The 24,542-nt window shown below is 35.8% G+C and overlaps 1 protein-coding gene across 3 annotated transcripts in view; it reads left to right on the forward strand.

The window, feature by feature from the left end:
* Epg5 (ectopic P-granules autophagy protein 5) overlaps nt 1–24,542 on the forward strand; it is a 923,436-nt gene that overhangs the window by 514,528 nt on the left and 384,366 nt on the right. For all 3 annotated transcript variants that reach the window (XM_090395201.1, XM_090395199.1, XM_090395200.1), the window contains exon 29: nt 18,715–18,795. In XM_090395201.1, coding sequence (XP_090251327.1) covers nt 18,715–18,795 — 81 coding nt within the window. The remainder of the gene's footprint in view (nt 1–18,714; nt 18,796–24,542) is intronic.

Below are 24,542 nucleotides of genomic sequence, written 5' to 3' on the forward strand. Positions count from 1 at the left end.
TGTAGGCTATTGAGATGACCGAGGAAGGAGTCTAACGTGTCTGGGCCATGAGGCCAAATAGAGAACACATCATCTACATATCTTAGCCAGATAGAAGGTTTGAGTGGGGCTGAGTCTATGGCTCGTTTTTCGAAATCTTCCATATAGAAATTGGCAAGGGCAGGTGAGAGGGGGGAGCCCATGGCAGTTCCCTCTATCTGCTTGTAGATTTTGTTATTCCAAGCGAAATACCCAGAGTTGATGGCGAAGGAAAAGAGATCTAAGATGTCACAGGGAAAAACGTTTTCTAAGAGAGATAAAGTGTCAGTTAAGGGAATATTGGTAAACAAGGAGGAGATATCAAATCTTACTAATATGTCTGTCTTATTCAAGGTTAAATTTTCTGTGAGAGCTTTAAAGTGGGTAGAGTTTTTTTATAAAGGAAGTGGACCTTCCAGTGAGGGGGGACAGAGAGTTGGCCAGCTGTTTAGACAGTCTGTAACAAGGTGCATTGGTGGCATCTACTATAGGCCTGAGTGGGGAATTAGGTTTGTGGATTTTTGGTAAACCGTATATTCGGGGGGGGGGGGGGAGCGGAAAGGTTTAAGTTTTTTCGTGACGTCGGGGGGCCAGGAGGTTACTTTTTTAAGTAAGATTTTTAATTTCTTAACTTGCGTTTTTGTGGGGTCGTGTTCTAGTGGGATGTAGGTAGCGCGATCGCGGAGGATAATGTTCATTTTACGATTGTATTCGCTGGTATTAAGGACAACTGTGGCATTACCTTTATCCGTTCTGGTAATGACGATACTTTTTTCTTTGCGTAGTTTCTGGAGAGCCATGCGTTGGGAATAAGATAAGTTACTTTTTGGAGGCAAAGAGTGAACGAGGATGTTGGCTACGTCGAGTCTGATGTTGTTGGCTACCTTCGACGGTAAGCAACCGATACCCCGTTCGACGTTAACCATTACATCGAGCACCGGCACTTCTTTCGGGGCGACGGCAAAATTACGGCCGAGGCAAAGGGCGCTGACGGCATCATCGTTGAGCCTTTTGGACGAGAGGTTTATTACTGTCTGGAGCAGTTGAATTTGTGGTTGTGGTTTGTCTTTAACCAGGTTGTTGTATTTCTTGATGTGTTTATTTTTTATTTTCTGAAATTCTCTCTGTGCGGAAGTTTCCGAAATGTCAGAGAGAATCGATTAAGAATCGGTTAAGAACGGTGGAGAGCTCCGCATGTAAGGAGCCAATGGCGGCGTTCGTCACTGCGAGGGCAGCACGAGTAGAGGCAATTTGCTCGCTTTTGAGATTTTCATAAATTTGGTCTTTTTTGCATTTATATCTAATCTAAATTCTTTACATTCTTCAGTTAGTAGCTGCAGTAATTTGATTAATTTATTTTGATATTCTGCTATTAGAATGGTATCATCAGCATATCTAAGATTTTGTATTTTATACCATTGATACGAATTCCTATTTTTTGTTTTTCAGTCTTTTTCATCACTGTTTTACTATAGATATTAAATAGATTTGGTGAAAGGATACAACCTTGTCATTTATTTATCTTTTCTTTATCAATGATTGTTTCCATCTTTGTCTTTGATGTTATTAGACTGTGTACGTTTTACTTTTACATTAAGTTCTTTCATTTTCAGGAATGCTTCTTTGGTTTTGTTCCTATTTTGTAATTCTTCTATCTTGGTGCACTGCCTATTTATCCAATTTTCTTTCAATCTTTATAACTTTGATTCTTTTATCCAATGTTTTATATCTTAATCTTTCTTCTTCATTTGCTCCTCTTTTCCATGTTCTTTCATCGATAAGGTTGATTACTTCTTGTGTTATCCATGGTTTTTTCTTTCTTTTTCTTGTTTATTGATGTGGGTTTTAGCAGATGTAATGGTAGCTGCTTGTAGTCGATTCCACTGAGAGGGTTCATTTTCATTTTGCAACTGGGCAAACAGCAGTTCTGAAAAAAAATATTCATTAAATTTTGATTTTACTATTGGATTTTGTACCATTTGCAAATCCCATTTTAGGGGTTGACATCTTTTAATTTTTATTGTTTTTAGGCAAATATTCATCTTCATTAAGACCAGTCTATGATCAGATCCACAGTAAGCACTTGCAATCACCTTGGAGTTCCATATTCCATTGAAGTAACGTTTACTGACCACAATATAGTTTAATTGATTTTTGCATCTTCCATCTGCACTTTCACATGTGTATCTTGCTGTTGGTTTTTCCTCAAAATAAGTGTTAGTTATGATGAGACTGTGCTTGTTGCAGAAATCAATCAGTTTTGTCCTCTCTCATTTTGAATTCCAAGTCCAAATGGATCAACGTGTGTAGACATTCTCTCTGATCCAACTTTTGCATTCCAGTCACCCATAACACAAATATTGATGGTGTCAGGGTGATGTTGCAGATCCTGCGGTATTGTCAGTCTGTGACTGCTATAAAGAAACTCATCATGTGTATAAAGAAACTTCCTTTATACACCATTCTATTTCATCATACATGTTATCTATTTCTGCTTCCTCATTCTGTTCTGTAGGAGCATATATTTGAATGATCAGCATATATCTAGGTTTAGACTTCACTAGAATTGCAATTAGTCTATCTGATTTTTTGATGACATGGATAATGTTTTTATTACTCTTCTTCTCTACAGTGAATGCTACACCTCTCCTTGATATTTCAGCACCTGACGTATATACTTTATATATCTTGCCATTTGGAAGTTTCGACTCAAAATCTGATAATCGATTCCAAAAGGTTTCACTTATTCTCAGTAGACTTATATTCAATCTCTCCATCTCTCTCATCACATTAGCCAATTTCCCACATTTATTCAATCATCTTACATTCCAAGTAGCAGTATTCAAGCAATGTGTGATGAGTTTCTTTATAGCAGTCACAGACTGACAATACCGCAGCAACTGCTACATCACCCTGACACCATCAATAGACCTATAATCTTCCTTTTTCTCTGGCTCATCTTTTTGCCACTTTGGAATCAAAAATCTGTTTTGCTAACCTCTTAGCATTCTGTTGAAGTGTGCACCTGATATTAGCTCTGTTAATGCATTTTTGAATACTGAAAATGTTCCTTTCTAATATCTTCAGAACTATCATAACTATAGTCTATGGATTTAGTCTTCGCGTTAAATTTAGTCTTAACGTCTTTGTTAACTTAGAAGTTAACGAACACCATAGCATCAGGAATCAGCAGTTTTGCACTCATATTAAAAAGATATAGGACCTCCTTTTGCTGAGATCTCTGCAGCAATCAAATGGAACATACTTTCTGCAAGCATATGATTGCGATCATTGGGAATTTTGGACCATTCTTCCTGTAGTTTGTAATCAGTTCGTGGACTGTTCTGGGGCACATGTTCCTTCACCTCATGTTATGCTTCAGTTCATCCCACAGATGTTCAGTAGGGTTGAGATCAGGATTCTGGAGGCCAGTCAAGTGTGGGATGTTCATGTCCACAAACTATGCAGTTATAACAGCAGCTGTATAAAACTGTGCATTGTTGTCTTCCTGAAGGAGACAATGGTGAGTTCCATACATGCTACAAAGTGGGAAGCATCGTATTGTCCAGAATGTTCAGATACCTCTCAGAGTTCAGTGTTCATTGCACCACAAACAAAAGTCCAGGGCCAGACCTGGGAATACAAGGCCATGCTAATATACTGCCAAACCCATCCATCTACTCAGTGGAGGGTGTAGCATGATTTATCACTCCATAACACAGCTTTTCAAGCTTCCATGACCCACTGTACATGCTCTTTGCACCACTGAAAAGGATGCTGCATATTGATTTTGGTAATGTGGGCTTTGCATATTTCAGTCCTACCTGGAAACCCATGTTGTAAGCCTGTGTTCTGAATGTTTTTGTGCAGATTCGTGTTCAAATATCAATGCCAAGAACTCAATATTCAACGTCAGCCAACAAATGTTGGTTTTTACATATTATCCTTCATACTACTCTACAGTCATATTCATTGAGTATTGTGGGTGGCACTTGCAGTTGACTCTTTACACTTCCTTTTCAGTATGATATCACTGATTGTTGACCTGGGATGATCCAATTTGTCAACAGTTTGAAAACAGATAGACCTGCAACACGTCATTCTATTATATCACCTCCTTCAAACTCTGTCAGTTCTCTTTTCACAACCATTTCACTTGGACAAGTTGCACTGGAAAACCATGTTGTGAACCTGTGTTCTGAGTGTTTTTGTGCAGATTCGTGTTCAAATGTCAATGCCAAGAACTCAATATTCAACATGTCAGCCAACAAATGTTGGTTTTTACATATTATCCTTCTTGGGTGCATCATATTGCTCCAATTTTTACTTGATACAAACACTTGACTTAATATGATGCACTTGGGTGCATCATATTCCTCCAATTTATACCTGCTACAAACACGTGACATGATGCACCTTGCCCATGGTGCTGTCTGTTCACTTTTTTCCAAGCACTGTATGGGTAGTATGAGAACTCTAGTCCAGTAAGTCTACTCTATTCTACTTTATAAAGCTATAAATAAAAGATGCTAAGAAATTATATTCTTGGTTTCATCCTTTATCCAAGCTTAAGCAAACAAAGCTTGTGCATGAAGTAACTTCACAACTATGCTACTTGTATATGGAGGCTAATGACTTAATATCACTTGCTTAGGTAACCCATAATGCAATGCACATATCTTACAGGGATGTATAATGCTGCATTATGGAAAGGGCCACTAACTAGACTGTTTTCAACACCTTTATCGAGGTCTCATTAGTGGGAGCCAGGCCTGTAAGTGATATCAAGTTAATGCAGAAGTCATGTTTCCACACACAAGTTGTCAAAAAGGTTTCACACCTTATTACTATGACACTCTGGATTAGTGATGGATGTTGAACATTTTTTCACTTTGCAATAGTATAAATTAAAGATTCCATGTAATTATATCTTTGATTTCATCCTTTATTCAAGTGTTAGCAAACAAATTGTGCATGAAGTAATTTCATCACTGGGCTACTTGCATATTGAGGCTTCTTCAACCTTTTGGTTCTGTCCACTGCTGGATGAAAGTCTCCCCCATGGTTTTCCCGATCACTCGGGTTTTCTGCCTCTCTCATCTATTTCACGCCTGCAATTTGTTCCAGTTCATCCCTCCACCTTCTTCTTGGTCTTCTTTGTCTTGCACCATCCGTTGGTTTCCACTCTGTTGTTTTTCTAGTCCATCTCCTGTCACTGCATCTGGCAATATGGCCAGCCCATCTCTACTTAGCCTCTTTAATGTATTTTACAATATCCATGACACCTGTCTTTGTTATTTTTAGCATACTTCTTTCAATGCAATGTTGTGTTGTTCTCAGCTTTTTGTTTAGGGGCTACAGGAAATTGCGGCAGTGTGTGATATTCTCTCTCCCCACCAAAAGATTAAAATTTTGGTATGAGTTTTTTTTTTTTTTTTCATCTTTCCCTGGCATGAACAAGTGTAAATCTGATCTTGACAACTTCTATTTTTCATGAATGCATCTTGTTCTTCTAAAAGTTTCCATTCTAGTTTTTCTTAATCTTTTCTCAAGTATGCTTACCAGGAATACCAAGCAGGAAATTACTCTGTAATTCTGACATTCAGTTTTATTTCCATTTTTATAGATGGATTATAGATTTTTATAGATTGAGTTTTTTAAGCACCATTGGATGGCTAGAAACTTACATATTAATTGTGAATTAATTCTTTAAATAAAGTACATTGGTATTATACAGTACAAGTGGATATTGATTTATGTTTAACACCAATACTATGAACTATCCTTTGCTTAGAAGTCATAGCTAGCATTAAATGTAAACAAAACAAGCCAAGAATCTCTCAGAAATCAAGAGGTTGCCATATGAAGATGTAAATAATTAAGCAAGCATGCATACACACTCAATATCTGTGTTGTTTCAGTTAACTAATTAGGTGGACACTAGAATTTCCATTACACTGCCATAATTTTGCCTGGAATAAAGACTGCTTTATAGACATGAAAAAATTATAATAATCAGTCGGTCATGGGAAGGTGCCACTAATTTGGGAAGGTCCGGGAACAAAGGGTGTCAGAAATTAACAGATTTAGTCGCCTCAAAGATTGAAAATCATCGGTATTCATCCCACTTCCAAAAAAATCAAATCCCATAACTTTACATGCAAGTAAAGTTATTCCAAAAGTGATCCAACAAAGACAGGAGCCTCTTGTTTACTATCCAGAACCAGATAGCAAACATGATATAGATTATGGAAAGAATAAGAGAATTTCAGAAGGAAGTATTCATCTGTTTTATTGATTATAAGAAAGCTTTTGATAGTTATGAGATTGTAATGAGATCAATGAGAACCAAAGCATCTAATTCTTTTGATAGGTGAGTTGTATGACAACCAAGAAGCTTCAGTAAAAATAGTGTTCGGAGAAACACCGTTCAAGTGAAAAAAATGTGCAGCAGGGTCGTATACTCTTAAATGCTTCTCTGTGTCATTGATATACAAATTAAAGAATAGTGGCCCTAGTACTGAACCCTAATGTACTCCACTAGTCACCATCATTCTCCTGTCCCCTATCCATACTACTACCACTGCCCTCATATCCATTCCTATTTTCTCCAGCTTTTGTAATAGTTTTCCATGTGGTATTTTATCAAATGCTTTGGCAAAGTTGAGCAGTATCATGGTGTAGTCATTGCCTTTATCCAATTCTGCTGTCACTTTATTATAAATTGTGGATAAACTACTAAGACAGGATCTATCCTTTACAAAGCCATGCTACCCACTATAAAGTACTGCATTCCTATCTACCCACTGTTGTGTTTTACCTGTTACCATCTTTTCTAAACTTTATCAACCACTCCTGATATATTAATTGGTCTGTAGTTTGATACCTCTGTCTTGAAGCCCACTTTATGTAATGGTACTACTTCACCCTCTTTTAATCCTGAGAGATAATGTCAATTCTCTTGCACATTCATGTAGTACATGGGCTGATATACCATCCAATTCAACTGCTATGTTCACATCCATATTTTTTAATATGCTTGAAGCCTTCCTGTTCATCTACCTTAATTTTGATATGTGTTTCTTTAACATCAACAACTGTAAAATCACCATTTACTGGATGATACACCTTTGAGAAATGATCACTCACCAATTCAACTATTTCTTTGGGCTCAGTCACCATCCTACCATTAGCATTGTTTAACGTCATCCTACCATAGTCATTTTTCCTCTTGCGACATAACGAAAAAATTCTTTTGGGTTTACTTTGGTCTGTTTAGCTAATTCTTTCTCATAGTTTGATTTGTCCTTCCTTGCCATATTGGTCACCTTTCTTGCTTGCACTTTGTACTGTCATGAGTATGCTGATCACTTTTTTCTTTATATTTTTTCCACAATGTTTTCTTATTTTGGAGCTCTTGCTTTATATCTGTACTTATTCACTTAATTCCAACTTACTTCATCTTTCTGACTTTGGGTATGCAGTCTGATACTGCACCTCTTAAGCAATCACTGACTGCCATGCACTACTGATCAGAACTTACCCCACCTTTACTACGAGTTGCACCTGTCATGAAAGGTTTGCTTATGCTTGGATTCGCGAAAACTCTTATAGTTTCTATCTATATTCTGCATGAAACTCTTATAGTTTCTCTATTCAGCTTTGAAATAATGTTGGATTCAATATCCACTTAATTTGAATAAGTTTTAATTTTTATTAAACAAATAAAGGTATCAGTTTCCAATTTGCTGTGGGCAAATGAATGGGTATGTCAGTGCCGTCCCACTGAAATCCCCATTCATCTGGCGACAGCAACTTTTATATTTTATGTCATCCCCATCCATCTGCCCACATTCATTAAGCTCACCCCACAATAACTTTTTTAGCATTGTTGGTACCATTGACAAATGAATGGGGAATGTTTATGCCATTCTGCTGATAACTTCATTCATCTGCGCACAACGACATTTATCTTTAATCCCCATTCATCTACCCACAGCAACTTTTATATTTTATGATATCCACATTTATCTTCACACACTCTCTGATTCGACCTGCGACATCTAAACTGTTCCATTCGCTAAGTGTGTTGTGAGACGAGGGAAAAATGTTGTTCTTATCTTACTCCATTCATCATAATACTGAATACGAACTTGGCATCCATGGATTCCATCATGGATGATATCCCTTGTCCTGTCCAAACCATTCCCTGCATATACCCAAAAATTTCACTCAGAACATCCCAAAGCCATTAATGTCCCCCTCATCCACACACACACACATCCAGCTAATATGAATCGCCTTATTTCCCTGATGAGTTTTCCATGACTGGCAAAAAAAATTTAAGACATCCTGTTATGTGAGTTCCTTCCCGATATCTATAAACAGTTCACCCCACAATGTGAGTCGCAAAGCGCCATTCAGTGGTCAGACGCATTTTCCTGCCAGCGACCATATGCCATATATACCATACGCATGTGATTTGTACTAATCGTGTTATGGTGGTGGTTTTAATTATATCCGTCCTGTTTTATCCAGAGGCACAACAGTGGCCATCTTAAATCTGGCAGATTTGTTATTCATGTGGTGGTTTTATTTATTTCCATCCTGTGTGCTGCTTGTATTCGTTACGTTGTGATGTATGATTCTGTACAATCCATGACCATACGGATGTTATTGTCTGCATGCGAAGGATTTGGTTGCTGACCGCATATTCCTGCAAGCGACCATATGAGATATGGAACTTCGTTAAACGGGACACAAGCAGCTACCCTCGTCACCAGCAGAGCTGAGCTTCACAGTGACTTCACTTTGCGTAACTTTCGTTTCATCGCCGATTTTGGAAATGGATTAATTCCAAAACCAATAATGAGAATAATCAGAAACTATAGTCCAAATAAATAATATGATATGATTATGTTACTACTTACTTTTAATGAGATGGATGAGCTTCTCGGCCTTTGCAGAGTTGTTGGATATCTGCCTCAATATTGGTCAACTTTCAGTCGAAGATCGGTATGCACACACACAAAGACGATTTCTGTATTTTATTTGAAGGAGCGATGAAAATCCTTTCTCACAAAGATAGGTTGTAGAAAACTGTATGACGATTTTCACTGCTTTTTCAGATAATTCGGGAAATTCACTTCTCACTGAAGGCGCAATCCACAATCAAGTTGAATCAAGATCACGAATTGCATTTTAAGCCCACTGTCACTTGAAAGCCCAGTTAACTGTTCTTTTTTTGATAACGAAAGGACGTTCTCATGACTATAAGCCTGAAATACATCTGGAACTCACAGAAATTTCTTATAAAAGTTATTCGGAAAATATGTTTCAGAGTTTTGAGTGGCACCACTAAAAAGGATTTCAATGTTGGAAAAGGTGCAAATTATCTGTCTTTTACATAAATAATGCACGACACCAATTTTTTTCTCTCTTGAATGCCTTTATTTTGTCGTAGACATCAAGAACAGTTAAAGAATTTCCCTGTAGAAAGAGATTTAGTTCACTTAATTTCGAAAACAATGTCTGAAAGATAGGTTAGTGTTGATAACCATGCTTCGTCAACAGGGAGTAATGCAAAATTAGAATTACGTTCCTTTACAAACAGTAAAACTTCATGCCTTAATTAAAATAATCTTGTTAGTACTTTGCCCCAGGAAAGCCAGCAAATATCAGAATGAAGCAAAAGTTGTATATATTCACTGCCCATTTCATCGCAGAGTACTCAACTTAAATAACCTGTTATTTAACAGTCGAGCTTTAATAAAATTAATTAGCTTTAAAGCATTGCATAGCACAGTTTTAAATTCTGATGGCATTCCTTTGGAGGCTAACCTTTCCCTATGTATGAAACAATATACCCGATTCATATCTGGAGCCAATTCCTTGACTATAGAAACAACCCCACTATGTCTGCCTGTAAGGGTCCCACTGGATCCCTTTGTGTATTATGTAATTATTGAAAGTGTGAAATATTTCTTTTCCAGTTGTTTGGGATGACAAAGCTTTACAAAACAGAATCGTCAAGAATGCTGTTATCATGCACATATCTTACGTAGCATGTTAACTGCATTTCATCTGTAACATCAGGAATCTCCTCTATTTGTAACTCATAATAAGGTCTCTTCTTAACTCTTTCGATTAACTGAGTTTCTACGTCACCTGTCATATCATTAATTCTGTGACCTATAGTGTCATTGAAAGAGGAGTCAAACCAATATCTTTTAGTAACTTGTTGCCATAGTTTTTACCTCATCTTTTATAGTTGGAAGTAGTATTTCCCCGATAGAATGAGGTTCCCTGTTTTCGTTATGCGCAAACTTAAGAGACAGATGCTTCCAGTGCCTTGCTATTAATTGAACCCATGGCCCAAACTATATCTTTCCCATGATTTACTGTTGCTAAGTGTCGCTGAAATTGCCCCCCCCCCCCACATCACAATGTTTAGTTTCTAAATGTCGGAGTTTCGTAGGTTTCATGCACTCATTCGACAACACTTCTTAACACAAAACACATTGAGGTTTCTGTTCACTTTCATCTCCACACCAAGTCAACCTGAATTTTAAATAGGAACTGTTATGTTTCCTTCTGTATTTTTTCTTTTGAACTGCTTCTTTCTTCTACTTTAATAGTATCAGATTTCCTTGCTGCTACTACACGTGTATCACAATTATGGTTAGCATCACCTGTTTCATTTGCTCTTCTTTTCAAAGTCCTAGTTCTAAGCCACTTTTCCATTATTAAAAAACGTTTCCGAAAAATATATGAATATATAAATACTGGGGTAAACTCACGACACACTTTGTCCAAGCATCATTTAGCACTTCTGTAGGTATACTGAGCCTTGGTTGAAGGAGGAAAATCTTCGGTAATAAAAATCAATAAACAAACAATTGGTTGAAATGTAGATAACACATGTTCACTTCAAATCTGACAAAACAGCAAGGGAAGGTGGAAGCGATAAAACTATATTGTTGCTCACTTCACCCCTCTTATTATTCGTCATTCTGCCGCTGCAAATTATTGTAGTGCCAGAATGATGGTTAATAAAAGAGTGGTGAAGTGAACAACAATATAGTTTTATTGCTTCCGCCTTTGAATGTTCTGATACTATTTATTGTTTTTTTTTAAGTCTCCATTTGATTTCAACAATTTTTATTTACTTCTTCAATTTTAATTTGTTTGGATAACTAAAAAATATATTTATTTAATTAATTTAAGTCTGCCTGCAGACCATCTGTCGAATCATCGCCGACCACCTGTGGTCTGCGGACTACAGGTTGAGAAACGCTGTTCTAGAAATATCTAGTAGAAACGATGTATAAATGCTTAAATATAAAGAACCATTAGGCTTCGTTTCGACGATATAAACATTATTTAAATTAAGGGGATATTAAATCCCACATTGTTTTAAAACCAAACAAGAAACTCAAAGATTGGAATCAGAGAGTTTTATGCCGAATATAGTATAATAAACTATAAAAGTATCGGCGACTACTAGTGTGAGCTAATGCATGTAGTACAAACTCGGGCAACTCGCAGCAAAGGTGGTAAACATTATGGAAAATAATGTGTTTTACATTATTTTCCATAATATAAAACACATTTCCTAGGAAATGTATGCTGTTATTACATTATGGTGGGAGGTCACTACCCAGACTGATTTCAGCCTTTATTGAAGCTTTGTCAGTGAGTAGCTAGACCAAATTAATACCAAAGGGTATAGCGAAAAGAACTTATATACTCTACTATATGAGTTGTCAAAAAGGTGCAGCCATTAAGTTATTTAAATATAAAGAGCCAATAATCTTCATTTCGGCAATATAAACATTATTTAAATTAAGGGGAATATTAAATCCCACATTGTTTTAAAACCGAATAAGAAACTCAAAGATTGGAATCAGAGAGTTGCATGCTGAATATAGTGTAGTAAACTACACTATATTTGGCATGAAACTCTCGCAGCAAAGGTGGTAATAAACCACCTTTGCTGCGAGTTGCCTGAGTTTGTACTATATGCATTAGCTCACACTAGTAGTTGCCGATACTTTTATAGTTTACTATACTATATTCGGCATGAAACTCTCTGATTCCAATCTTTGAGTTTCTTGTTCGGTTTTAAAACAATGTGGATTTAATATCCCCTTAATTTAAAAAATTATGTGTAAATGGATGAATGAAGAGATTAAGCATGCAATATAGGGAAGGAACACATTATGGAGGCAACATAGGATGAGTGGCAATAATCACTTTGTAAGAAATACAAGAACAGACAAGGAGGGTGACTCAGTTGGTAAGGGGTAAGAAAAGTTCATTATCAGCAGCAGTTATCTAACAAAGCCAAAAAAAATCTTGTGGAGCTATTTTTATAAGTAGCCAGTAAAAAAATTATGGTAGGATAGCATGGATTGGATAAAACTGTATAATGAATACTGTGTGGAGGATATAGTTGAGATATTAAATGAGAAATTCATGAAGGTATTTCATCCTTGTGAATGTGACATTATGGAGCATTTGATTTCAGTGGATGAAGAAATGTAGAGATTGACTCCTCTGAGTGAGGATGGAGGTATATGGGGAATTCAGCAAACTTAATGTTGATAAGGCTGTGGGATCACCACATATTTTGAAGGAATATGCCAGGGAGTTGAATCTGCCCTGCATATTCGTTTAATCTTACAATGTGTCAAGATCCAAAGGACTGGAAGAAAGGCAAGTTTGTACTGCTTCATAAATGAAGTGACAGAACCCAAGCATTAAATTATAGGCCAATCTATGTGTCAGGTGTTGTGGTTAAAATGGTGGAGAGGCTGGTGAAAATCAGGATCAAGACTTGGGTTGACAACAACTTTATTATCTTTGATGAACAGCATGGATTTACTAAAGGGAGGTTAATGTTTTAATAATCTACTGTATAGGCCAACTGACTTATCTGCTGGCCTGGTTGACCAAATAGTTAACGCATCCGCTCTCCAGGCAAGAGGCTGCTGGTTCGAATACTGCCATGGGCATGGATGTTTGTGATTGTCCTACTAACTCTGTGTGGAAAGGGCATCTGCAACCCTACCACTTTCTAGCAGAAGGTTCACTCTCATAACCCTGTGAGGTATGGGAGTGACCATGCAGACATCAAATGTTATTATGAATGATATAATCACGTAATCACAAGAAAGATATTTATTTAACCAAATATTTCGGTCTGGAAATAGCAGACCATCGTCGGTGGTATTACAAGAACAGTTTAAAAAATATACAAGCTAGAATACTAACAATAGATCGTTGAAATTAGAACATGCTGCGTGATGTTATATCACTAAGTATGAAACGAAATATTTTGAAGTAGAAACATGATTGAATTTGCTATTAAAAAAAAAAAAAAAAAAAAAAAAAAAAAAAATTAATGAGTAATCTTGATTAGGCTTTCCCAGATTTTTGATATAGATATGCAGTCATTACGATTCAGGTTGGGATGATGGAGCAAGGCCTCCACGCTTTCCTTGAACAAACGTTCGAACCTATAACGGGATCTATGTAAGAGGCGCATGTTGTCTTCTCATTTTCCTTCTCCTAAAGACAAACGCTCAACTTTATCTCTTCCTGGAGTTTATCAAATTCCTTGCAACTGTGATCTCTCTTACTTTGGACAGACTGGACGCTCTCTTGAAAAAAGAATCCAAGAACATCAATCATCCATTCTTCACAATAAACCTGAAAAGTCTGGTCTGGCTCAACACGGGATTGAAACTGACCACAGCATCCTTTGGTCCAAAACGCGCCTCTTACATAGATCCCGTTATAGGTTCGAACGTTTGTTCAAGGAAAGCGTGGAGGCCTTGCTCCATCATCCCAACCTGAATCGTAATGACTGCATATCTATATCAAAAATCTGGGAAAGCCTAATCAAGATTACTCATTAATTTTTTTTTTTTTTTTTTTTTTTTTTTTTTTTAATAGCAAATTCAATCATGTTTCTACTTCAAAATATTTCGTTTCATACTTAGTGATATAACATCACGCGGCATGTTCTAATTTCAACGATCTATTGTTAGTATTCTAGCTTGTATATTTTTTAAACTGTTCTTGTAATACCACCGACGATGGTCTGCTATTTCCAGACCGAAATATTTGGTTAAATAAATATCTTTCTTGTGATTACGTGATTATATCATTCAGTCTTATGTCGCAAGTATCCTTAAAACAACAAATGTTATTATTTTTATTTTAACTGACTTATTACAAGAATGTGACAGCAGCATTGGATGTTGAAGATAGATACACAGTAGTATACTTAGAATTTGTAAAGGCTTTTGATAGATTACCACATGATAATTTGATAATCAAATTAGAGCAGATGGGGTGGAATATTTGACTAGTGAATTCTATTGGAAATTGGCTGTCTGATGGACAATATCTCAGAAGAGTAAAGTGATTAGCGCTGCGCCTCAGGGGTCTGTTTTAGAATCATGTTTAACCTGTATGTTAATAATATTAGGAACATTGAAAGCTTTTCAACTTGGTTGTGCTATAAATTAAAGATGCCAAGAAATTATATTTTTGGTTTAATCCTTTATCCAAGTGTAAGCAAACAAAGTTTGCACATGAAATAACTTCATTACTGGGTAACTTCATGAAATAACTTCATTAGAGGCTAATAACTTCACATCACTTGCCTAGTATCCTATAATGCAAAGCACAGTCGTGAAGTTACTTCATGTGGAAACTTTGTTTGCTTACACTTGGATAAACAATTAAACCAAGAATGTAATTTCTTGGCATCTTTAATTTATGATAGTAGGGAAGATTTGAATGAGGGATATTGAGTTGTTTGCAAATGATGCAAAGTTGGTATCTACTCCTCACAGTTGGTAGATGTTCTGGCCTTATAAAAATAATTGAATAGGCACTGGAGTGAGAATGCTAGTTGAACTTTGTGAGATGTAAGGTTTAAAAGTTTGGAAAACACAGAGTTAGGATGTCGAATTTACTCTTTGTGGAGATATATTGTAGGAAGTGGAGGAAATAGATCTCAGTGCGATGGTGGATAAGGATCTAAAATTTAGACGACACTGCCACAGTTGTGAGGACAACAGAAAGAATTCTATGATGTGGTGGACACTGACTTATAAGGAGATCCTAGTTCTATTGTATAAGACTCTGGTTTGGTCACATATAGACTAATATACACATTTTGTCACCTAGTTTTCAAAACAATGAAGAGATGTTCGAAAGGGTCTAGAGGCAGTTGACAAAAAGAGTTCCTGATCTCTGTGTTTTTGAATATGAAGAAATGTTGAGACAATGCAATTCGCAGAGTGCAGTGGATAGGAGGAAGAAGGTTGAGATGATGGAGACCTTCAAGACAGTAATTATATGATTAACATTGAAGAGGTTTTTCGTAAAATGGTTGAATATTGGTGGAAAACGAGATTATTCCTGGTAAATGAATAAGGTGAGTGAGTAGCAAGTTTGTTTGCATGGAGATTTCTGAATGATTGGAATTATTGCCAGAGAGCATGGTGTCTGCAGAAAATTTGAATGTGTTTATGAATGGTATAATGAGATGTGTGCATGACAAAAAGGATCTCCTAGATGAGTCTCTGACTCCATGGGATCTTAGAATGTTAATAATAATAATGTCACCTTTAACATCTTTGATTCCTTTTAGTACTCTTTCCTCCATTTCTAAATTTTTCAATTGTTATCTTCTTGATATTTATTTTCTTACCAAAGTCTTCCAATAACTTTTATTTAGTTAATATTACAGAGTGTTTCACTTTCTTTCATGCATTATTCTCTAAGAGCACAAGCTGTCTTAATTGCCAGGAACTCTTGATATGCTTTCCCTTGTAGCTGTAAACTGTCCTGCTTTGGCCAAACAGGCAGGACAGCAAATGTAAGGATATTGGAACACAAAGAGTACATCCGGTTTCACCAGTACAGCCACTCTGGGCTTGCAGACCATGCTCCGGATACCTGCCACAGAATACATTGGAAGAAAGCCACGTTATTACACTGCAGCAAATTTAAATACGAAAGATTGTTCGTGGAATCAGCCTCATCTCTAAAAAAACTTTCCAAACCTCAACAAATTTGGGAAGCTTGCATCTTGAGAACTTCAGCCCAACAGCCAAGACAACTCGATATAGCCTGTTGGGGTGGCGCCTTTAGGACTCAAGGAACAACATTAGCTTTCTCTCTTCTGCCTCATTTGCTTTGTTAGTGCCTACACATGTCATAGTTGTATGTTCCCATGAAGATGGCGATGTGACGTTGCCGAAATATAGGAAGTATTTATTAAAGTTTCTTTTAATTAATATTCCAGTATATGTTGTTGTAAATTCCTGAAATAATTTAATAGTTATGTTTTACCAACGTATAAGCCTGTCTACAAGATCTGCAAATTAAAGATGCCAAGAAATTAAATTCGTGGTATAATTTATCCAAGTGTAAGCAAATAAAATTTGCTTGTGAATGAGTCATAACTTCACAACCTCTGTCTGTCTTTAATTCAGAGTGTTTTAGTAATAAGGTGTCACACCTTATTATGACTTGATAATAGAAATGACTTTAATATAGAAATATGACTTCTGCATTACTTGGTATCACTTTTGGGTCTGGCTCCCACTGATGAGACCTCAATAAAGGGCAAAACTGGACTGGGTAGTGACCCTTCCCATAATGCATAGCATTATACATGTCTGTAAGGATATTATGTGCTTTTTATTATGGGATTCTGAGGCAAGTTAGGTGGATTCATTAGCCTTTAGATACAAGTTGACGAGTCATGAAGTTACTTCATGCACAAACTTTTTCTTACACTGTGATAAAGAATTAAAACTAGAATATAATTTCTAGGCATCTTTGATTTACAATTCAATCTGCTTGTATAGCATTTATACATTCAATGTGTGGTAAATTCAAATCGTTAAATGATATTGAGTTGCAGCTTCTTTCTATTGGGACACTAGAAAGAAAACACACCTAGAAAACACGTTTGACTGCTCATTATTTATGAATGGGAAATGAAATTTTGTTGTCTTATTTTTGAAATATAGGAATTTTAATGAAATAAAAAGAATTGCTGAAAAGAATTATAAAACAAAGGAAAACTCACTTAACAAACTTTATTAATGTAAAATTTTCACTTAAATAGCATGGCATCATCAGTACAAGATCACAGAATGGCAACACAGACAATTCTAAAAAGCACCACCTGAGTAGCTAATGCAAGATAACTAAAAAAGTTCAGTTATTTCCTAATTTATTATTTAATATATATATATATATATATATATATATATATATATATATATATATATATATATTGCCTAATTTATTTTAAAAAATTGTATAAATATATTTATAGATAAAATAAAGTTAGTATTTTTTAAATCTACTAATGTTTCCTCTCTCCCACAAAGGAATAGACTTGGATTATCAGATCTGTTCAAGTTAGAACAGTGAAGTAAAGTTTCACATATTTCTTTATAAACTCATTCTATGAAGAAACATTTTTTATGAAGGACTTGTGTCTTGTTCCAGTGAGCTCTGTGTTTAGTGTCAGTAGCATGTTCTGCAAGTCCAGACTGGTCAGGCTCATGGTACTTATCTTCATTTCACTAATTTTGAAAGACTGCATGGTCTTAGCAGTTTGTCATTACAATAATTAACGTAATCAGGAATTTTAACTTATTATTTGTGACCCGTCAGGATCTATAGAAATACAGCAGCAGGTAAACATAATAAGGAACAGTCTTCTGAAATCTTTTATAAAAACTAAGCAGTCTTGAAGCAAATTCTGTTAACTATTATTATAGCACTGTGTTGGCAACCTTTCTGCCATTTATTCTGTATAAATAATTTGTGTTTGAAGCTTGTGTCATGAAACAGCAAAATCGCATTCATTAGATAGCACTAAAATTTTCTCTTCTAGAGAATATTCTAGCATGTTAACACAATCAACTCTCACTATAGATAACCCATAGGGGTCACAGGAAAAAATTTTCATCAGGATGATATGGTAGTGAATTCGTTATAATGGTGTTTTTGCTGGTGAAAGTTATCTGTAATGAATTTTTATTTATTTATTTATTTTTTTTTTTGCAAAAGAGCTGTCAGCTCTTTTGCTAAAAGTTAGATACTAATATAATGGAAATTCTTATGGAATATAGAAAAATAGAGGACTTCCCAACTTAATGTTGAAACAGTACATTTTGGTCATTACATTATATGCATTCAAGCAAAAGTCTAGTTGTAAAGTTACGTGTCTTAGGTGAGTAACTTTTTAAAAAAAAAGTTAAAAAGTATTTTTCATTCAACAATCAGTAAGCACTTAATTTAATAATATTTTAATAATATTTAATGAAAACTTTCCAGCATTCTTTTATTTTGAGATTTAAGATTTTTTTTTAAAGAATAAATAATAATAATTAAGTTTACACTTGGTGTTTCATTTTTACATTCAGTTCACCATTAGGAACAGACAAGCATAAATGGATACACTGGTAATACATATAGTGAGCAACTAACATGTTAGAATGTTTTTCACCCCTTTTTTACAAGAGAAAGAGGGGGAAAGGATTCTTATCCACTTGTGCTCTTGATATTTTATAAAGAAATTGGATCCCCCTCCCCCCCCCCAACATACAGTGATTATCAGATTAATTATTTACAAAGTTCATCATGTTTCAGATGGAGAAAAGCATGGCATGTAAAAAAGGATTATCGGGTGGTAAACAGCAGTGTGCTGGTCCTGCTCTTTTCAAATTGGAGGTAATTTTATTTTTGGTATATTATATTATGTAATTGAAATTCTTGCACTCTGAATGCAAATTATTATTCAGGTAGTGCATTAAAATTCTTTAAAAGTAAATAGGTTAATTTGTGCAATAAAGAGTATAAATATTTTTCAAATTATGCTGCTATCTGTTTGAAATCCATCATACAGTTACATAGAAAAATCACACAAAAAATAATTATATTAAAAGATATATTAATATTAAATTATATATCAATTAAATTAAATAATAAATTATTATATTAAAATATATTATATTATATTAAAGATATTTGTGTTTCTGCAAAGCTGGTACAGTGCATGATTACAATAGAATCTGCTTGAAGCAGATTCCATTGTAATCATATATGCCATCTGCTTAACGCCATTTTATAAGATTTATATCTAGCTGCTTAGTTAAATGCATTTGAATCTCTTTCTAAGTGTATTAAACAATGAATGAATTTTTTATTTTTTTTTAACAGTAGCTTGATTCAAAAAATTCTTTCATAATCACAATATACAGAATAGAGAAATTAAATGCATACCCATGTGCAAGAAGTACTCATTTATTTAACAGCTGGTATTGTCACATCATCCTTTGTTGCTTACAGCAGTAGAGGAAAAAGGCTTGGACCTCACCAGCAAAGCACAGGATAATTAACACCATGGCTGCAAGTGTAAAAATTAATCTTCTCCTGCTTGTAGTGTTGCCTCTACATTGCCTTTATCAACTGTTGCTTTCCAAAGTTTTGCATCATCAACAAACAACTGAATATCCTCCTTAAATCTTTTCCAGTATCATTGATATATAGAAATCAAATAGTACTGACCATAGTACGGAACTCTGGGGTACTCCACTAGTCCCGCTTATTCTCCTAGATTCCACTCTGCCATATACTGCTCTCTGGTGTCTGTCATCCACCTCCCTTTCCGTGTATCAATTTTTAGTTTCCCCAAATTTTGTAATACTTTAATATTCAGTATTCTGTCAAATGCCTTTCGAAGTCCAGCAGCATGATGTAGGCATTTCTGCTGTTACTTTATTATCAAATGTGAATAAATTACTAAGATAGTACCTATGGTCTCACAGAAGATTTCCTAAGGAATAACTGGAGAAATTTAATGAGTTATTAGAGCATGCAGCTGACATAACGATAATGGAAAAAGCGTTGAATGCTACCAAGTATATTGAAAATTTTCAGAAAATTTGGAGAAAAGCTGAGGCTAATAATGGTAAGTCCGTGTTGGATTTCTGCTCAGGATACTGACTAGTTATTACTGATACCATGTTATTATTATTATTACGTGACACCTCCATGTTCCAACATAAAGTTGGTCGATAGGTAGAGTCTCTGCTACTAATGGCTTGCAAAAAGTTGAGCAAGTTTGAGCACGGTTAGTAGTTGGAAGGGACAATCATTCGATGCTGTTGCACACTCACCCTCGATTAGTCTTTGAACTCCCTGGGGGTGTCACATAATAATAATAATAATAAGATGTGCATGATTTCATGGAAAGAATACACAAGAAATAAGAGAGTCATTTACTGTGTTATTGATGATAGTGATCTCTGCATGCTGGTTCAGGATAGAAGAGTATACAGAGGATTTCAAATTGGAAGTGATCATCACTTAGTTTTAAGTAGGGGATAAAATGATTATCACATTCTAAAGAATATGTAAGAAAACTGAGCACTTTTTGCTGGTAAACTGTAGAGTCAACTACACAAGAATCTTGAAGTCTCAGTGGCAAACTTTGAAGAGAACTTTGATTCAGCTAGGGAGGCATGTGGGGAAGCCCTCTGCAAGGATAGAAAAATAAGAGCACTATGGTGGGCACAAGAAGTTAAAGAAGTAGTCCTAGAAAAGAAGAACGCATACTGAAAGCACCTAGCAAATAAGTCAGTAGATGTCCTAAAATGATAGATAAAAAATGTAAAAGAGCTTTGTTGTGCGAAAAAGTGGTTAAACAAAAAGTCATGGAAAGACTTGGATAAGAATAAAGAAGATAAATATCAGGAAGGTGGTAAAATTTCTAGAGGCTGTTGAAAATGCTTAGAAATGAATGAAAGGGGACTAGAAATGGAATCAAAGATGATAAAGGTGACAGGAAAACTGTAAATAAACATATTCTAGATGTCTGTAGTAATTACTTTGAAAAAATGTTAAATGAAACAAACAATGACAGAACTGTAGAAGAACATTTTCAGGTCAAATGCAAGCAGGAGTTCATATCAGTACTTGAGATGAAAAGGCTATCAAGAACTTCAGATGTGGAAAGGCAGCTGGCGACAACATTCAACCAGAAATTTTTAATTATGGATGTATAAAAGTTTTGCTGTGGCTACATTGCATAATTCAGAGGGCCTGGTCAGAAGATTGAATTCCAGATCAGAGTGAATCTCAGCCACAATGCAACTATGACCAAAAAAGCAGCAGTTAAGGAAAATTATACATATTAGTTCTCGTGGGAAGGCTTAGACGTTGGTTATGCATTTTCATTATATAATTTAAGGAAATTACAACATACTAGGATATACATTAAAATAAATTTTAATATATTTCAATATTTCGGCAACGTCACGTTGCCATTTTCAAGAACTTAAATACAAGACACGTGCACGCAGGCACAACAAAACAGTAAGTGAGGAAGAAGTAGGAAGCTATTATTTCTCCTAAAGTCCTGATTGTGCCCTCTAGCAGGCAATGTTGGTATTCTTGGGCGATTGGGCTAAAGGTCTTCTGATGTAGGTTTCCCAAATTTGAGGAAGTCTCATGCAGCCAAATTTGTTGAGGTTTTTCTCCACATACAAACTAGTTAAACATTTGGCCAAAGCTCTCTCACACTATACTGGCAACACACCTTCATACATAAAAAACTCAGCCCACTTCAAAGCTAGCATAGAAAACCTTACTCTCAAACACACTGACATAATGGTCACTTTTGATGTCTCCTCCTTATTCACAAATGTCTCACTCAAAGAATCCTTAGAGCTAATCCAAGCTAAATTTCCTCCCGATATCACATCCCTATTTCAGTTCACAATGAACACAGGCTATTTTGTTTGGCAAGGAAAATTCTACAAATAGAGGGGACAGCCATGGGTTCTCCACTCTCCCCACCCTTGACCAACTTTTATATGGAGACTTTTGAAGAGAAAGCCTTAAACTCTGCCCCACAAAAACCAACCGTTTGGCTATGCTATGTAGATGATGTATTTACTATTTGGCCACATGGCTCCGATGCACTCCTCTCCTTCTTAACACACTTAAACAACCAACACCCCAGAATCAAATTCGCCCTGGAAGAAGAAAAAAACAACTGCATTCCTTTCTTAGACACACTAGTCATCCACTAGCCTGATGGAACCTTGGTTTTCTCAGTATATAGAAAACCCACCCATATAGGCAGATACATTCACCAACAATCCCACCACCCCTCATCACAACAATATGGAGCCATTAAGACACTACACAACAGGGCTAAACTTATCTGCTCGAATGACAATGCCCTAACCACAGAACTAAACCACATTCTCAACACTTTCTCAGCCAATGGCTCCCCCCCCCCAAAAAAAATCCAAAAAATATTGAAACCAACAACCCCCCCCCCCCTCACAACAAGGATTACTCTAAATCCATCACCATACCCTACATCTGAGGTACCTCGGAAAAAATCACAAAAATCTTTAAAAAAAACATAAATTAACTTCTTGTTTCAGACCATATAAAAAATTGGCATCCCTTATCCGCTCTACTAAAGACCCCCCCCCCCCAGACCTACCTGGTGTATACCAGGTCCCTTGCAGTTATAAGCTGTCCTACTTTGGCCAAACAGGCAGGACAGCAAATATCAGAATTTCAGAACACAAGGACTACATCCGTTTTCACCGATACAGCCACTCTGGTCTTGCTGACCATGCGCTGGATACCTGCCGTAGAATACGGTGGAAGAAAGCCAGGATAATACACTGTAGTAAATACAGATATGAAAGGCTTTTCATGGAATCAGCTTCAGCCCTAAGAAACAATCCAAACCTCAACAAATTTGACTGCATGAGACTTCCTCAAATTTGGGAAACCTACATCAGAAGACCTTCAGCCCAATCGCCCAAGAATACCTAAAGTCCTGATTGTTCCTGCTAGAGGGCACAATCTGGACTTTAGGAGAAATAATAAATAATAGCTTCCTACTTCTTCCTCACTTACTGTTTTGGTGTGCCTGCGTGCACGTGTCTTGTACTTTAGTTCTTGAAAATGGCAATGTAATGTTGCCGAAATATTGAAATATATTAAAATTTATTTTAATGTATATCCTAGTACGTTGTAATTTCCTTAAATTATATAGTGAATATACATATTAGTATTTGGAATGAATGTACATGAATTATTGCATACAGGCAAACACATAGTGCAAAATGAAATGAAAAGACTAAACATCAGGATTCTAGGAATTGTGGAAACACATTGAAAAAACAAGGGACAATTTACATGACTGCTAGGCAATACCATTTATTTTGCTGTACATGATTCTATAAGCAGAAATGGAGTAGCAATAATTGTCAAAAAATGTTTGTATAAATCACTTTTGAGCTACAACCCTATAAGCGATAGGAAAGTTTCCTTAAGGATTTGACTGTAATTCAATACCAATCACACACTTGAAAATTCATTTGCCTACAAGTGATGCAGACAAATCAGTGGTCAAGAGACCATTGACTTCTTCTACAGGGATCTGAATTTAACCATAGAAGCAATACTAAAAAGAAACATTTTCATCATTAAAGGTGATTTCAATGCAAAAGTTTGAAAAAGTAGGGAAGACCACAACAAGATAGGCCTGGGATCTCGTGGACTGTACACCCAAAATTGAGGTATTGAAAGACTGATCAATGTTTGTATAGAAAGTGAACTCATGTTATAAACGCCTACTTTAAGCAACATAAACAGAGCCTATACACCTGGAGGTTGCCTGGAGACAGAACAAATTTCTGATCTAAGATTATATCCTTATTAACAAAAGATGGTCTATGACGAAAGATGTTAAAGCATTTCCTGGAGCTGATTTTGGCTCTGATCACCAACTTCTCATTGCTGATGTGAAAATACATTTGAAAACAAATAGCATAACATATCTACCCAGATTAGACTTCACAAGAATTACTGAGACATAGAATTAAAGTGGAAAATAAATTTCTAGAACTAGGGAATTACACTGATGGAACAACCTTAGAAGAACTTTGGGATAAAACCAAAATAATATTACTGGAAACTGCAAAGTCAGTGTTGCTCAAAAAATCCAGAATATCAACACACCATGGATATCAAATGAAATCCTGAAACAAGTTGAGAAAATACAAGAATTAAAGTCAAAAGGGCTTTCAATGGACGCTGTTGGTCGATCTTTTGCTAGTTATCCAAGCTCATCAAAAACTTTGCATTGAAGATGAAAACCACTTTATCAACAGCATATGCAGAGAAATTGAAGATCACTCATATCAAAATCAAGCCAGAGACCTATTTAGAAAATTAAGGCTGTTGAATAGAAAATTTTAACAAAAGTATTCAAGTATAGCTGATGTCAACAATCATATTCTTGTTGATCCAACGGACATCCTTAATAGATGGGAAGACTATACCTCAAATCTGTACAAAGATAATTCAGTTTTATTCAACACAGAAACTACCATAAGGAACCATCATCATGAAATTCCTACCATGTACCCTCAAGGGGTGTACAG

This window comes from Typopeltis vanoorti, chromosome 7 (genome assembly GCF_054136105.1).
Source record: "Typopeltis vanoorti isolate ZY-2024b chromosome 7, IOZ_Tvanoo_1.0, whole genome shotgun sequence".
NCBI classification, from domain to species: domain Eukaryota; kingdom Metazoa; phylum Arthropoda; class Arachnida; order Uropygi; family Thelyphonidae; genus Typopeltis; species Typopeltis vanoorti.